Source organism: Lepidochelys olivacea (assembly GCF_965140295.1).
Source record: "Lepidochelys olivacea isolate rLepOli2 genome assembly, chromosome: 12".
NCBI classification, from domain to species: Eukaryota; Metazoa; Chordata; order Testudines; family Cheloniidae; genus Lepidochelys; species Lepidochelys olivacea.
This window is the reverse complement of record NC_140422.1, coordinates 7,448,263-7,462,402: the sequence shown is the minus strand read 5'-3', so window position 1 is coordinate 7,462,402 and position 14,140 is coordinate 7,448,263. Positions and strand designations below refer to the sequence as shown.

The 14,140-nt window shown below is 50.1% G+C and overlaps 1 protein-coding gene across 1 annotated transcript in view; it reads left to right on the top strand.

The window, feature by feature from the left end:
• Nucleotides 1-7,138, top strand: part of NLRC5 (NLR family CARD domain containing 5) — a gene marked incomplete at its 5' end in the record, with an annotated part of 76,402 nt that extends 69,264 nt beyond the window's left edge. The window contains 5 exons of the mRNA XM_084645001.1: nucleotides 385-468; nucleotides 1,091-1,174; nucleotides 4,048-4,131; nucleotides 5,264-5,347; nucleotides 6,757-7,138. Of these exons, the coding sequence (XP_084501127.1) occupies nucleotides 385-468; nucleotides 1,091-1,174; nucleotides 4,048-4,131; nucleotides 5,264-5,347; nucleotides 6,757-6,838 (418 nt within the window). The 3' untranslated portion in view covers nucleotides 6,839-7,138. The remainder of the gene's footprint in view (nucleotides 1-384; nucleotides 469-1,090; nucleotides 1,175-4,047; nucleotides 4,132-5,263; nucleotides 5,348-6,756) is intronic.
• Between the last annotated feature and the right edge of the window lie 7,002 nt (nucleotides 7,139-14,140).

The following is a 14,140-nucleotide window of genomic DNA, read 5'->3' as shown; positions in this document are numbered from 1 at the left end:
GAACCGTTGATCCAGGGTGTGTTTTACAAAGCAATGTCTCTCTCTCTTAGGGACTGACATGGCCCATCTCTCAGTCTTTAATGCATTTACCCATACAGCACTCTGTGAGGCAGGGAAGTGCTGTTGTCCCCATTGTACAGATGGGGAACTGAGGCATAGGGAGGTTAAGTGATTTGCCCAAGGTCACACAGGAAGTCTGTGGCAGAGCCAGGACTTGAAGCTGGGGTTCCCGAGCCCCAAGCTAGCCACTGACCATCCTTCCTCTCCTCAGCACTGCTGTTTGTTAAGGAATGGGGTTGCTTTTTGCCAGTGTTAGCAGCCCAGTGTCTCTTCTCTGATCACAGCTTCTTACAATCACTCAGTGCATTCTGACTGTCCTTGCAGTTTGTCAGAGAACAGCTTTGGGGAAGGCGCCCTCCGCACCCTGTCAGAGGGGCTTCCACGGTTCACCCGGCTCAGGAAGATTGAGTAAGTTGAATTGCGTTAGGCACAGTAGAGCTGTGGTTCTCAGAACAAGATTGTAGTGGTGACCCAGCCGGGGGGGCTTGATTCTCTGCTGGTGTTGACTTCAGTGTACCTATGCCCATTGACGCCAGCTCAGGACCTGGCCCGGGGGTCTGGTCTGCGGCTGCTCCAGTTTACACAGGGCAGGGAGAATTGGCCTCAGGCAGGGCCATGGATTGATGGGGGAGCACATCCAGGCACTTCCCCTGCCTCGATCAGACCCAAAGAGTGGGGCCTTTACGGGTATGTCTCAGAGCCCAGGTCTGCAGACTCGGGCTCGCGCTATGGCACTGAACACAGCTGTGTCGACACTCAGTTGGGCTGGAGTTCGGGCTCCGAAGCCTAGGGGTGGGGTGGGTTTCAAAGCCCTCACCACAGTGTCTACACAGCTGTTCGCAGCAGGAGCCGGAGTCTGTAGAGCCGGGATGTGAGACGCGCTGCCGTGGGTTGTAAAACGCGGCGTGGACGTTCCCAGGGGGATTGCAGACGCGCGAATGGAGTCCCCGAAATTCCCTGGGATAAACTGCCTGCCGGCCGTGGGGGCCAGCGATTCCATTTGTTATTTCCAAATCCTGCTTCCCTTTAGACTGAAATTCTGTGGAATCAGCGATGGCGTTTCCAAACACCTTGCCCTCGGCTTCAGTCGTTGTCCCGTCATTGAAGAGATCATGTGAGTCCAGGGAATGGGTATATATATCGCCTCGGGGGCCGAATATCCATTTCACACTCTTTAGCAGCTGCCTGTCTTTTGGTTACTGTGCACATTCACTCCTGCCTTGCTATCACGGTCATGGGCGGCGAGTTCTATGGGCCCGTGGTGCCCGGGCACCAGGAATATTCCTGTCCCAGGGGCCCGGCTCCAGCAAAGTTTCCCACCTGCCGTCCCCAGGCGACTTAAAACAGCCCAGGGGCTCCCGCCATCACCCGCAGCGCAGCGGGGCTGAGCGGCTTCCCGCGCGCTCGTTCCACGTGGCTGCCGGCGGGTTCTTGCAGCCCGTGGGAGGGGGCTGTGCACTGCTCCTGCCCCAAACGCCCTTGTGGCCAATGGGAAGCTGCAGGGGCGGTGCCTGGAGACAGCAGCGTGAGGAGACCCCTCCCCCGCCTGCCCCGCCTAGGAGCTGCTGCCGGAGGGGGTGCCCCAGGTAAACATCGAACCCCCCCATCCACTTCCAGAGCCTGCACCCACACCCCCTCCGCAAACACCCCCTTCGGCCCCCAAATCTCCTCCTGCACCCCCACCCCCTCTCGCCCCCAAACTCTCCCAGAGCCTGCACCCCTCACCCCCTCCTGCACCCCCATCCTGCACCCCTCCCCCCTCTCCCCCAACTCCCTCTTGCACTCCCACCCCTCCCCTGCACCTACTTTTGTCCCCAAACTCCCTCCCAGAGCCTGCACACCGACTCCCTCCTGCACCCCTGCCCCCTGCCCAGAGCCTGCACCCAGCACCCAAACTCGTTCCCAGTGCCTGCTGCACCCAAATTCCCTTCCAGAGCCTGCAATCCCCTGCCCCAGCCCAGAGCCTGCACCCCAGACCCCGTCCCCCACCAAACTCCCTCCCAGAGCCTGACCTCTCACCCCTTCTGCACCCAAACTCCCTCTCAGAGCCAGCATCCCCACCCCCTTGTGCACCCCAATTGCCTGAACCCCAAACTCCCTCCCAGAGCCTTAGGCAGGTGTGTGTGGGGAGTTTGCAGGCGGGGGAGTCCTGGGGGTTCTGGGCACCACCAAAATTTCTACAGTCCTGCTGCCCCTGATCATGGTATCTTATTGAAATCTGAATGGAAATTGCAGGTCAGTGGAAATGAAACCCAAACCTTCCCCTTTAACGTACGCCCCTTACTGTCAGCATCAGGGCATCTTGTTTGAGAGCGAGAGGAGCAAGTTACTGGTCCTGATTCTCTGCTGCCCTGTCCCATTGTAAAGTGGGTATGAAAAGCGACCAGATCAGAACGGGAGCGTTTTACATCTACTTTGCACAGTGAACATTATGGCAACTTCCAATTTCCTAGCAGTCTAGCAGGGGCTTACAGCTGACTTTCTACATTCACAGTCGCTCAGGTTATATGTATTGAACTGGTTAGCGTGTGTGCCTGTCACTGCCTTCCACTGGTTGGAATCAGAACTGCTCAGCTATGTGTCTCAGCTCCTATACTGCTAGTGGGTAAGGAAGAGTCTCCTTTAGCTACGGTGTTATCGGTTTCTGGTTTTGGAGCAGGCAGTCCTGAGTTCTAATCCTTCTGTCACTGGGAAGCTTTGTGGATGGGGTGCAACAGAGTGACACTTGTGAGTTCCCTAAATGGCCAGGAAATTGTTACAATATAAGGCCCCGGTCCTGCAAAATGTCCCTGTTTTATAATACATGGTGTAATCACACCAAAGCCACAGCTCTGCCCCACAGCCAGCCCTGCTTCCTCCCACCCCAGGAGGGAATTGCCATTGCAACCCGGAGCAGGCAGGGGCACGCAGACTGGGTACCCCTGCCCCAGAGGCAGCCGTGGCATACCCAGCCCCTCTCTGCCCCCGCAAGCGCTGCAGCTCCCTGCCACGCCGAGCTGCCGTTGGCTCATTTCAGCACTGCCAGCCCTTGGATGCTGCTGCGGGAGGCAGGAGCCAGCCTCTCTGCAGCAGGCTCCCTGCGCTGCTGCTCCCTGCCACCAAGGTGAACCGCCTGGCTAGAAGCGATGGCTCTGCATTGCGGCAAGGTGCACGGAGCCAGTTGCAGGAGAGCTAGTCTGTGCCGCGGATGGCAGCATCCGAGGGCTGGCGGTGCGGAAACCTGCAGCAATTCTGAAAGGCTGTGATGTCGACTAACAGTTGCGGTTACTGCAACAAACCCGCAGCCCCCCATTTCATGGAGCCTCACCACTGCGCCATTTGGAACGTCCCCCTGCTCAGCAGGTGCGGACAGCTGGAGTCCGAGCCTCTCCCCTTCCAGTCAGGACAAAAACTCACTCGGTAACAAACCAGAAAGCAAAACCTCTCCTCCTCTGAAAGGTCAAATGAAATCCTGTTATACAGGGCTCAGATTAAAGGGCAGGCAGGAAAATTTAACGGGTGCTGTCATGGGCCCCATTAGCTGCAACCTGCTGTGACAGTTTCACACCATGAACAGAGCAAGGAGCTGCCTCGCTGTAATGTTCTGAGCTGATGTACAGGAGACCCGAGTCTTGATTTCTTTGTCTCTCACGCCCTGGGTCAGCAAGCCCACAGAATGAGCAGAATCCCACTCCGTTCTGTGGAGTCCTGTCGTGCGTAGAAAGATATTGCGGCCGTGAGATAGTCCCTCAAGGGGAAGAGTAGAAAGGAAGGGGAAAATAAAGCTTCCTTATGCTGCGACAGGGGCAAGTTTCCCCACATGGTGAGAGCAAAATAAACTCTTTCCCTTGCTAAAATCTCCTGGTTCACTGTATAACTTTGGGTCTCCAAAATCATTGTGCTCGTATGTGATGGAGACTGGACCAAAGCACTGCTGCTGTATCTCGGGGGCTTACGCTTTCCTTTGCTTCAGGTGACCAACTGGCTGATGTTTCTGGTTTTATTTAGATTGTCGTGGAACAGCCTTGGTGATGAAGGTGCCCTGGAGCTGGCCACTGTTCTCCCAAGAATGGCAAGGCTGAGGATGCTAGAGTGAGTGTGATGTGGCAATATCAAGTATTTCCCCGGGGGAATTTCCATATATGGCATCACAGACCTTCTTAAATAGGAGACATTTGTTAAAGGAAATAGCTATGAACTTTAGACACAAGAAAACAGGCTTCCACACAGCTTGAGTGCTTGCTTAGTCTGCTTTGTTTACCAGGGACTGAACCATGCCTGGAACTCTACACAGTGCAGAGAGACCTCTAATAGCTCAATAATGCACTGCAAGTAAACATGCAATTATATTCACTAACGAAATATCAGCTGACTACTAGGTGAGACTCAAAGTTACGATGAAAGGTGAGAGACAGAGAGGATTTGGCTCAATAAGGAATTTTCTTGAGGTTTTTCACCATAAAATGGATGTAGTTAAACTTACTTTTCATTATTAAATGTTTGTTTTATTTTCCCACGTCATTCATTTGGGGCCAAGGAAGCTAGATGTGTCAGTTTCTAAGGCTGTTACATGCTTAGTTTCACTGGCTGTGACTCAGGGGTTGTCTTCACAGCACAGTTAACTTGAGTTATAGCTTGAGTGTAACCCCGAACTCAACTCCCATCCACACACAAAAATCTCTAGCCTGAGTCAAGGGGCGCTTTAAGCTAGCAATGCAACAGCATCAGCTATCAGCAGCTAATCCATTCACTGGGTGCTGGTAATCCAGTCGCTCTGTGTAATTCCCAATGTTTTGATAGGTGGTCACTACCACTCAGGATAGACTAGTTCGAGTCCAGTAACTCCAGCGAGAGCCACCGCACTTCAAAACAGAGTGTACTTCACTCGAGCCAACTGCTGCAGTGGAGACAAGCCCGCAGGCACTAGCAAGAATGCCGTGTTTGCAACAAGGGGGTTCATTCCTGACAGTCCTTGGCACTGATCCTGGAGTGGGATCCACTGAGGTTCTGCTTAAATGCAGGGGTCCATGCTAGCAAATCTGAGGCCATGGTGAACAGCTGCAGTGCACTTTGCTTTTGCAAACAGGGAAAGGAGGAAGGAGAACTTCTGAACCTGACCTGTGTTGCGGAGCATTGCAGGCTGCGGTACATAGCAGAAGCTTAGCCGGTCTTTTCCTAGCCTGTTCTGAAAACCATTTGCACATTCTTTTCCCATTTCTCAAAGTCTGGACAAAAACCGCATTGCAGCCCGGGGTGCCAAAAAGCTAGCGGAGGAGCTCGCCAAGTGCTGTGGAATTCAAGTCATCCGGTGAGCTCGCATCTCTGGTGGTGCCAGGGGTTTGGGGCAGTACCACTTTTGTAAGGGTGATGGCGCCCCACTGACCAATCAGCACTGGGTTCGGTGGAGCGGATTAGGACACTAAATTGGGCCCAGACCTAAAAACGCTGGGGGCTTCCCAGACAGACTCTTCCCCGCAGAGGAGCTCGCCCTTCTCAGAAACAGTCATAGCAAGAAGTGATGGAAAGACTTTGTAGTTCCCATCTACAGAGACATGGTGGGTGAGGTAATATCTTCTGTTGCACCAACTTCTGCTGGGCCAGACCTGAAGAAGAGCTCTGTGTGGCTCAAAAGCTTGTCTCTCTCACCAACAGAAGTCGGTTCAGTAAAAGATATTACCTCACCCACCTTATCTCTAATATCCTGGGACCGAGACAGCTACAACACCACCACATAGGTCCCATCTAGCCCACCCTTTTGCCCAGTGTGAGATTGCTCCTTATTGTGCATTTTCTATTGCTCTGGTTTTCCATGGGACTCCCACCACTCCTTTTGGGAAGCTATTAGACAGCTTCATACATCTCACTGTCAGCAAGCTTATCCTGGTATTGCATTTCCCCTTCCATTTTTCTACATCTTGTTACACCTGGTTGTACTCCCTTGTGTTCTCCCACAAACGATCCATCTTTGCTCTTGGTGACTACATCTTTCCCATGCTTGGAGACTCCTTTGTTTCTCCCAACTTGAGTCATTGCTTAGCCAAGCTCTAGGTATTGAACTCCATTTAACATCTTTCCTAGTCCCTCCAGCCCTGTGATCATTCTTGTGGCTGTTCTTGGAACTCCCTCCAATTTGACAATATCCCCCGGTAACGGGGCCCCCAGAACAGTATTCCAAGTGCAGTCACAGCAGAGCTGGAGAGAGAGAGATGGCCCCCTCCCTGTCTTTGTCTTTGCACAAGCTGGTCCAAACGACATTGGTCTATTTTGCTGCTGTATCATGCTGAGCACTCCTGCATCACTTGCTGTTCCCTGCTACACCGAGGAATGACTGCATCCCACATTTCTCCCTCTCATTACATTTTGGAATATTTTTCTGTGGGTTTATTAGGTCAGCTCTTCCTCCCACTTCTGATACCACAATGAACCCTTGTCTTTTGAATCCGAAATCTCTCCCCCAAGATAGACAACTCATCCCACCCCAGCTAGCAGGTCACAAGCCTCTGTGCTCCCCAACCCCAGCTGCAGCTCTGCCTCTAAAGCCGTGCTACACCCAGGCCCCTCTCACCACTGCGCGTGTGTGCCTGTGGTCCAGACCTCCCTCTCCAATCAGGCCCTGTGGATTAGGGGCAGACAGTTATGAACTGCACCCCAGCAGGAAGGAGGAAGGTTATCTGGGGATATTTCTAACCACGGATAACCATTGCAATGTCGTTTTAGGCTTTGGAGCAATCCAGTACCCAAGAACATGGAAGAAAGTCTTACGAAGCAAGATGCAAGATTGCATTTCTCATTCTTTTGATAAAGGAAGAACAGCAAATGAGTAAGAACTGATTTGGTAGGGCAGGTTACTGTTACCCTGGGGAATTGCACTGAAGAGGAGCCGAGAGAAACTGAAAAAGCAGAATTCTAAAAATAAACACTGCAAGCATGTAGCGTTCTTGCCCTGCTCTCAGAACACACAGGTTTTCTTTATCTGTAACTCGAATAACTATTATATAAACCGCAAACTCAGCTTCCTCTAAGGAATTCTAAGGTTACTCCCTGCAAGCCCTCTCTGTTCCTCGCCTTAGTTCCCTTCTACCTCAAAGAGAGATTTAATTGTTTATACTCCTGGGTTGAAGCCAATAAGATCCACTGGGTCTGTCAATCGGGGTGAGTCAGAAGGATAGCTCTGTATCTTTATACAGGACCATGACACCTGGTACCAGGGTGAGTCAGAAGGACTGTGCATCTCAGTGTAGGGAGCTAGAACCTGACACCCTATTGCAAATATTCTCCCATGTGTTGTTTGAATATGGTGTATGTTTCCCTCAGACCGGTATCACTTCTAAGGCTGGGCAAAATAGTCACAACAAACTGGGGACCGCTTGGGATTTTGTTTTGATTCTGCACACTCCCTGAAAAAGCACAAGAACAAATCCACACAGACACACCCCTGGAACCCCGACCTGGGATATTCTATCTGCTACCCAAGATCCACAAACCTGGAAATCCTGGACGCCCCATCATCTCAGGCATTGGCACCCTGACAGCAGGATTGTCTGGCTATGTAGACTCCCCTCTCAGACCCTACGCTACCAGCACTCCCAGCTATCTTTGAGACACCACTGACTTCCTGAGGAAACTACAATCCATTGGTGATCTTCCTGAAAACACCATCCTAGGCACTATGGATATAGAAGCCCTCTACACCAACATTCCACACAAAGATGGACTACAAGCCATCAGGAACAGTATCTCCGATAATGTCACAGCAAGCCTGGTAGCTGAACTTTGTGACTTTGTCCTCACCCATAACTATTTCACATTTGGGGACAATGTATACCTTCAAATCAGCGGCACTGCTATGGGTACCCGCATGGCCCCACACTATGCCAACATTTTTATGACTGACTTAGAACAACGGTTCCTCAGCTCTCATCCCCTAATGCCCCTACTCTACTTGCGCTATATTGATGACATCTTCATCATCTGGACACATGGCAAAGAAGCCCTTGAGGAATTCCACCATGATTTCAACAATTTCCTTCCCACAATCAACCTCAGCCTGGACCAGTCCACACAAGAGATCCACTTCCTGGACACTACTGTGCTAATAAGCAATGGTCAAATAAACACCACCCTATACCGGAAACCTACTGACTGCTATGCCTACCTACATGCCTCCAGCTTTCATCCAGACCACACCACACGATCCATTGTCTACAGCCAACCTCTACGATACACCCACATTTGCTCCAACCCCACAGACAGAGACAAACACCTACAAGATCTCTATCAAGCATTCTTACAACGATACCCAGCTGCTGAAGAGAAGAAACAGATTGACAAAGCCAGATTTTCCACTGAATGCATCCAATGAAGTGATCTGTAGCTCCCGAAAGCTTATGCTCAAATAAATTGGTTAGTCTCTAAGGTGGCACAAGTCCTCCTTTTCTTTTTGCGAATACAGACTAACACAGCTGCTACTCTGAAACCTGTCGTTACTGTGTGGACATCAGCCTGCTGTCAAGCAAACAAAGATCAATCTTCACATTTTGATCACGTAAAGATCATGGCTCAATGAGAAAATAGCCCTTTCAGAATGAGCAAAGTCTGGAGGCTGCAAAATGGCGTAAAACAAAATGGTGAATACTGTGTGTGAGGTATTTCAGGGTGGGGCCAGGAGAAAGACGTTCCCTATTTTCATCCTGCTTTCATTGTTTTGTTGGGCTTGGAATGCTACATGGGGCCCTATATTTGAAGTTGCACTAACCTGCTTGACGTGTGGTCTTCGATGCAATGCTGCAGTCGCTCCATGGGCCCAAGCCTGCGATCTGATCTGTGTGAACATGTAGTCAAAGGGTCTGGCCATGCATATCCAATTGCAGGATTGGAGCCATGCGGAGGACCTTATTTATACCCATTCATTGCAATGTGGGTGACTTGTATGTTTGGTACTGTAAATATTTAACCTCTGAAATGGATTTATTTATCGACTTGTTTACAGCAGTGGTTTGGATTGGGCGCTGCATTCTGTTCTGTTAAAAGAGGCCCTGTTAGCGATAACGAGTGCTGATAAGTGAAGAGCACATGTCCTGCTGGGTCCCACTGTTCTATGAAGTCTGAGCAGTGATTGTTTTTATTGAAAGATCAGTGTTAAGTTTCCCAAGGTGCATATTTGGTTTTAATTTATATGACTCTTTTGGTTGCAAAGTGGTTATGCTCTGAAAAGGGATAGGGTGGGAAGCCCAAAATCACCACTGAGCTTCCATATTTAGGTCCAAATTTAGTAACGTACTTGAGCTTGTGTGATTTGAGCATGCGCTCAAAGTTAAGCACGTACTTTGGTGGATCTGGGTTGTATTTCTTTTCCATATTTCCAGATGTAATTTGCATAGTTTACAAGTGAAAATAGGATTTTTTTAACTGCCAGCCCAGCAAACTGCAAATGGATGGCTCCTGGTGATCTGCTGTGGTCACTGAACCCAAGAAGCATCTGTGAGTTTGAGTTCTGCCCTTAGCAGGTTGCTGAGAACATGTGTGGGACACATTAATTATTCTCTGCCTACACGGTCTCTCCCAGAAGTTTAGGCGATCAGATTAGCTGATTCTAATGGTCCCTTCTGGCCTGAAAATCTATGACACTCGGGCTGGGAACCTAAACGTCAAGTTGGTTTCTTCCTGCATTTTAAACCAACATTGGCTGCTTTGTGCACTGAATTGTGATCATAGTTTTGTCACCTTCAAAAACAGCTATTGCAGAAGTTCTCTGCTTTTATCACCCACTCAGTAAAACAAAAATTCTAAAAACAAATTATAGCACTTGTAAAAGCAGATTTCTTTGCCTCTTTTATCGTCTTATTGATAACACTGTAACTTCTACATTTGGACAGTGGGTCAGATTCTACTCCAGTTTATTTTCCTCTTTCATTGGTTGGAAACATTCACTGTTGCACAAATTTTTATGCCTTTTAATGAGAGCATGTGTGATTATTGAATAAATAAAAGCACCTGGGATTCTGAAACAGTTTGACTTACTTTCGTGTTCTGTTTCTAGTCAGTTTCACTTTCTGGTGCTTAGGCATTAATGCACAACAGCTGCATAGGGGTCAAAACATTGTAAAGGTAAATGTTGTTATTAATCATGTTTATTATGATAGTGCCTAGAACAGTGGTTCCCAAACTGGGGTTCGCGAACCCCTGGGGGTTCGCAGAACGTTACAGGGGGTTTGTCAGAAACATTTCACTAATGGCAGCCAGAAGACCCCAGGCACTGGAGGCAGCAGAAGGGGGCCCGGTTGCAGGGCAAACAGCCCGAGCCCCAGGGAGAGCGGGCCAGGCAATTGGGGCTGGCACCCCGAGCCCTGCCCCCATCAGCAGGGGAGCCAGCTGCCCGAACCCCAGCGCTCTGCATGGGGCTGGCAGCCCGAGCCCCAGGGAGAGCAGGGCAGGGCAATTGGGGCTGGCAGCCCGAACCCTAGCGGTCAGCGGGACCTGCAGCCCAAGCTCAGTGGAGCGCAGTTGACCGGGGCGGTCAACGGGGTCCAGCAGCAGGAACCCCACGGAGTGCGGAGGAAATTTAAACTTAAATCCCTGGAAATACTCATTTTTAGGAGGGGGTTCACGAGATTTCACAATTTAGCGAAAGGGGTTCGCGGGCTGTTAAAGTTTGGGAACCACTGGGCTAGAGATAAACCATGAATTGGGGTCCCATTGTGCTAGGCTAGTGCTGTACAAACACGGTGCACGGTGAGCAGTCCCTAAAAACACACTGTAAACAGTCTCTGCCCCAGAGAACTTACAATCTAATTAAGCAAATGCGGTATTGCCATATAAGTCATGAGTCAGGTCCACAAACACCAAGAGATTAGCTCAAAAATCATGAGTTTTTTTTTAAAATAATGTTGAGGTTTTTATTTACCTTCTGATTTTTAACTTTTAGGGAGCGCTTGGGTCACAGTTTCAATCTTTTTTTCCCCAACAGTGAAAGCGAGAAACAGACAATTTTTTTGTAAACAAAAGCTGAGATTCTCATATATTCACATGATTCCAGGAGCTGGGTTTCTAAGAAACACACCAAATATTGTGAGACTCAGGCTAAACTTGCGAGAGTTGGCAACACTGCCAACGTTTAAAAATTTAAAACAATCAGAGAGTTCGTGGGGAAAAAAATCTGTTCGTGTTAGGGATTATCCTGCTTCCCTCTCTTAAATCTAACTGTGAGATTTAACTAAGCTGAAGAAGAGCTCTGTGTCCGTTCGAAAGCTTGTCTCTCTCACCAACAGAGTCCAATAAACCCATCGTGTCTCGCTAACATCCTGGGACCTACATGGCTACAACAACACTGCATGCTACTTATAGAATCCTTTTCAGAATTGAAGACCAACTTCCAGACACATGCCCATCACGGCCCTTCTTCATACACAAGGTCATTCTAGCAGCAAAAGAAAAAATATCATCATATATACATCATGTATACACACAGAGCAGAAACCAAACCCCATTCCTTCCAAACCATGAGGTGTCAGTATAACCTAAGAGATGGGGAAAAATCTGTTCCTATTCTAGAAACCTAGTACAGTATATACAATAGGGCTAGACACTGTACTTTGAACACACACAGTCCGACCTCACCTAAAGTCAAGGCGTGGGTACTCTGCAGCGGGCTGGACCAAGTTGCTGCTCAAGACCTCTCCAGTCTGTGGAGCTCTTGATATTTTCCATGGCAGCATCATCTGAATTTTGAACAGTCAGGTTTGCATTGAATTAAATACGAAAAAAAAACCAATCCAATCAGTCCCTGCTTATTTTTCATATCAAGTTCCATTTATTTTGTGCTGCTCCCCATGTAAATAGGAATTTACACATGGAGAAGATCTCTGGGCTTTTGCATTTGGTTTTTTTTCTTCCAGTTTTACATACCAAGAGTCAATGGCTGGAAGCTGCAGTTCAACAAATTCAGCCTGGAAATACGAGGCGGTTCCCTAGCACTGAGGGTGGTTAAACAGTAGATCAGCTTCCCAGGGGGTGGCCTCGCCATTGCTTGGCGTCTTTAAAATGGGGTTGGGCGTCTTTCTAAAAGAGACGCTTTACTCCAGCTTCTGGGAATTGTTTTACAGCATGTGTGTTGGAGGGGGAGGGGTTGGATGGTTGTGAAGGTCCTTTCTGGCCTCGGACGCTGTGAATCCATGAGTTCCCCCTATTCATTCCCATCCTGTCCCCATGGGAGGACAGGATTGCCTGCATTGCCCTCAATATGCTTATAACCCTGGCAGCTCTGCATTAAAACAATGGCTGTAATCAAATCTCAGGCTTCAGGGCTTCTGCCCATCAGGTGCAGGGGTCAGGAAAGGGTTTCTCTCCCAGTGCACAGTTGATCAGATACATTCTTCTTTTTGGGAGGTTGGGGGGCGGGGGTTTGGTTGGGTTTTTTGTTAGTTTGTGTGGCTTTGAAGCAGCAGAGCTTAGCCACAGCTGGAGACGGGTACAGAGAATACTCTCTTAGGGCTTGTCTACTCTGGTCCCGGACTACGGGAGGAGGTGAATTGCATCCATCTCAGTGGGGTGCTGTAACTGCCCTGTGTAGACGCTGCAGGTGCGAGCTAAATGTCCTGTTTGAAACAGGACTGCATTAGTGCTTTGATTTCATAGTTCAAATTGCAGGGCCATGTAGATAAGCCCTTAGATGCTTGGCTGGTGAGTCTCACTCACATGCTCAGCTTCATACTGATCACCAGATTTGGGGTCAGGAAAGAACTTTCCCTGAGGTCAGCTTGGCAGGAGGCCTGTGGGCGGGGGTGGTTGCCTTGCTTTGTAGCACGGATCATCGGCGAGGATCATTTGAGCACGTCTCACCAAATCAATTCCCTGCCATCACAGGGAGCCTCCAGCACTGTGGGTGAAATGTAGTGGCCTATGAGATGCCAGCCTATGTCATCCATCTGACAACATGTTGCCACGTCATAGAAGTCTTCAGGGGAAGCTGGAGTTTTGGAAGCTGGCGAGGAGGCCGTTTAGGTCTGTGGCGCTCAGGAAGACATGGGAGGTGGTTTCGGATTGCGGGAGGAGCATGCTAGCTGGATGCGTCTGCTCAAATGTTCAGCAGTGAAATAGTTCACGGGGGTTGCCATTTAGATTGTCACCATTCGTTTTCAGCGTTTTCGCCCCATTGAGAGGGATGTGGGCAGTCCGCTCATCTCAGAGCTATTGTTTCAGGAGTTCTGCCTCTCAGGAAGACAGCACAGAACTTGGTTCACAGTAGGAGGTGTTTTTTCCTGAGATTGGAACATTTAAGAATAAATAACCAGAAGCTGAGAGTGTGGAACACAGCCACATAGCCCTGTGGCAAGGACCAGCATCTGTGGGAAATGCCTTCTCTCTGAAATCAGGAGTGAAAGTAATTTAAAGGACTTACCGGTAGGCCGGAGTCCTGAGCAGGGGTGTGGCCTCAACCAGAAGAGGTGGGGCCTTTAAATACCCAGGGCCCTTTAAATCAAGATTTAAAGGCCCCGGGGATTGGGCTGCGGTAGCGGTGGCTGGGAGCTCCGGGCCCTTTAAATCACTCCCGCAGCTACTAGCTGCAGAGGCGGCTGGGAGCCCTGGGGCTTGGGTGGCGATTGAAAGGGCACAGGCCTCCGGCCGTTGCCGGGAGCCCTGGGCCCTTTCAGTCACACCGGAGCCCTGCCGCCTCTACCCGAGGGCTCCGTCAGTGGGGCTTGGGCGGTGCTTTAAAGGGCCCAGGGCTCCCCGCAGTGGTGAGAGCCCCTGGCCCTTTAAATCACCGCCAGAGCCCTGCCACCGCTACCCCGGGGCTCTGGCAGCTGGGCTCGGGCGGCGATTTAAAGGGCCCAGGGCTCCGGCCACTGCAGGGAGCCCCGGGCCCTTTAAATCACCAGCCAGTCCAGTCCAGCAAACCGGACTGGACCGGACTGGCTTACTTTCACCTCTGTCTGAAATGCACAGAGCCATGACTAGCCAACCTCTTTCATGTGATGGACACAAGGACAGCCACAAGGATCTCTGGGACAAGAATCAGGACAAGGCAAGTACACGGGTGTCAGGACTTTTCTCTTGTTACTGACCTTTGAGACCTGAATACTCAGGAAAGGGCAAAACATTT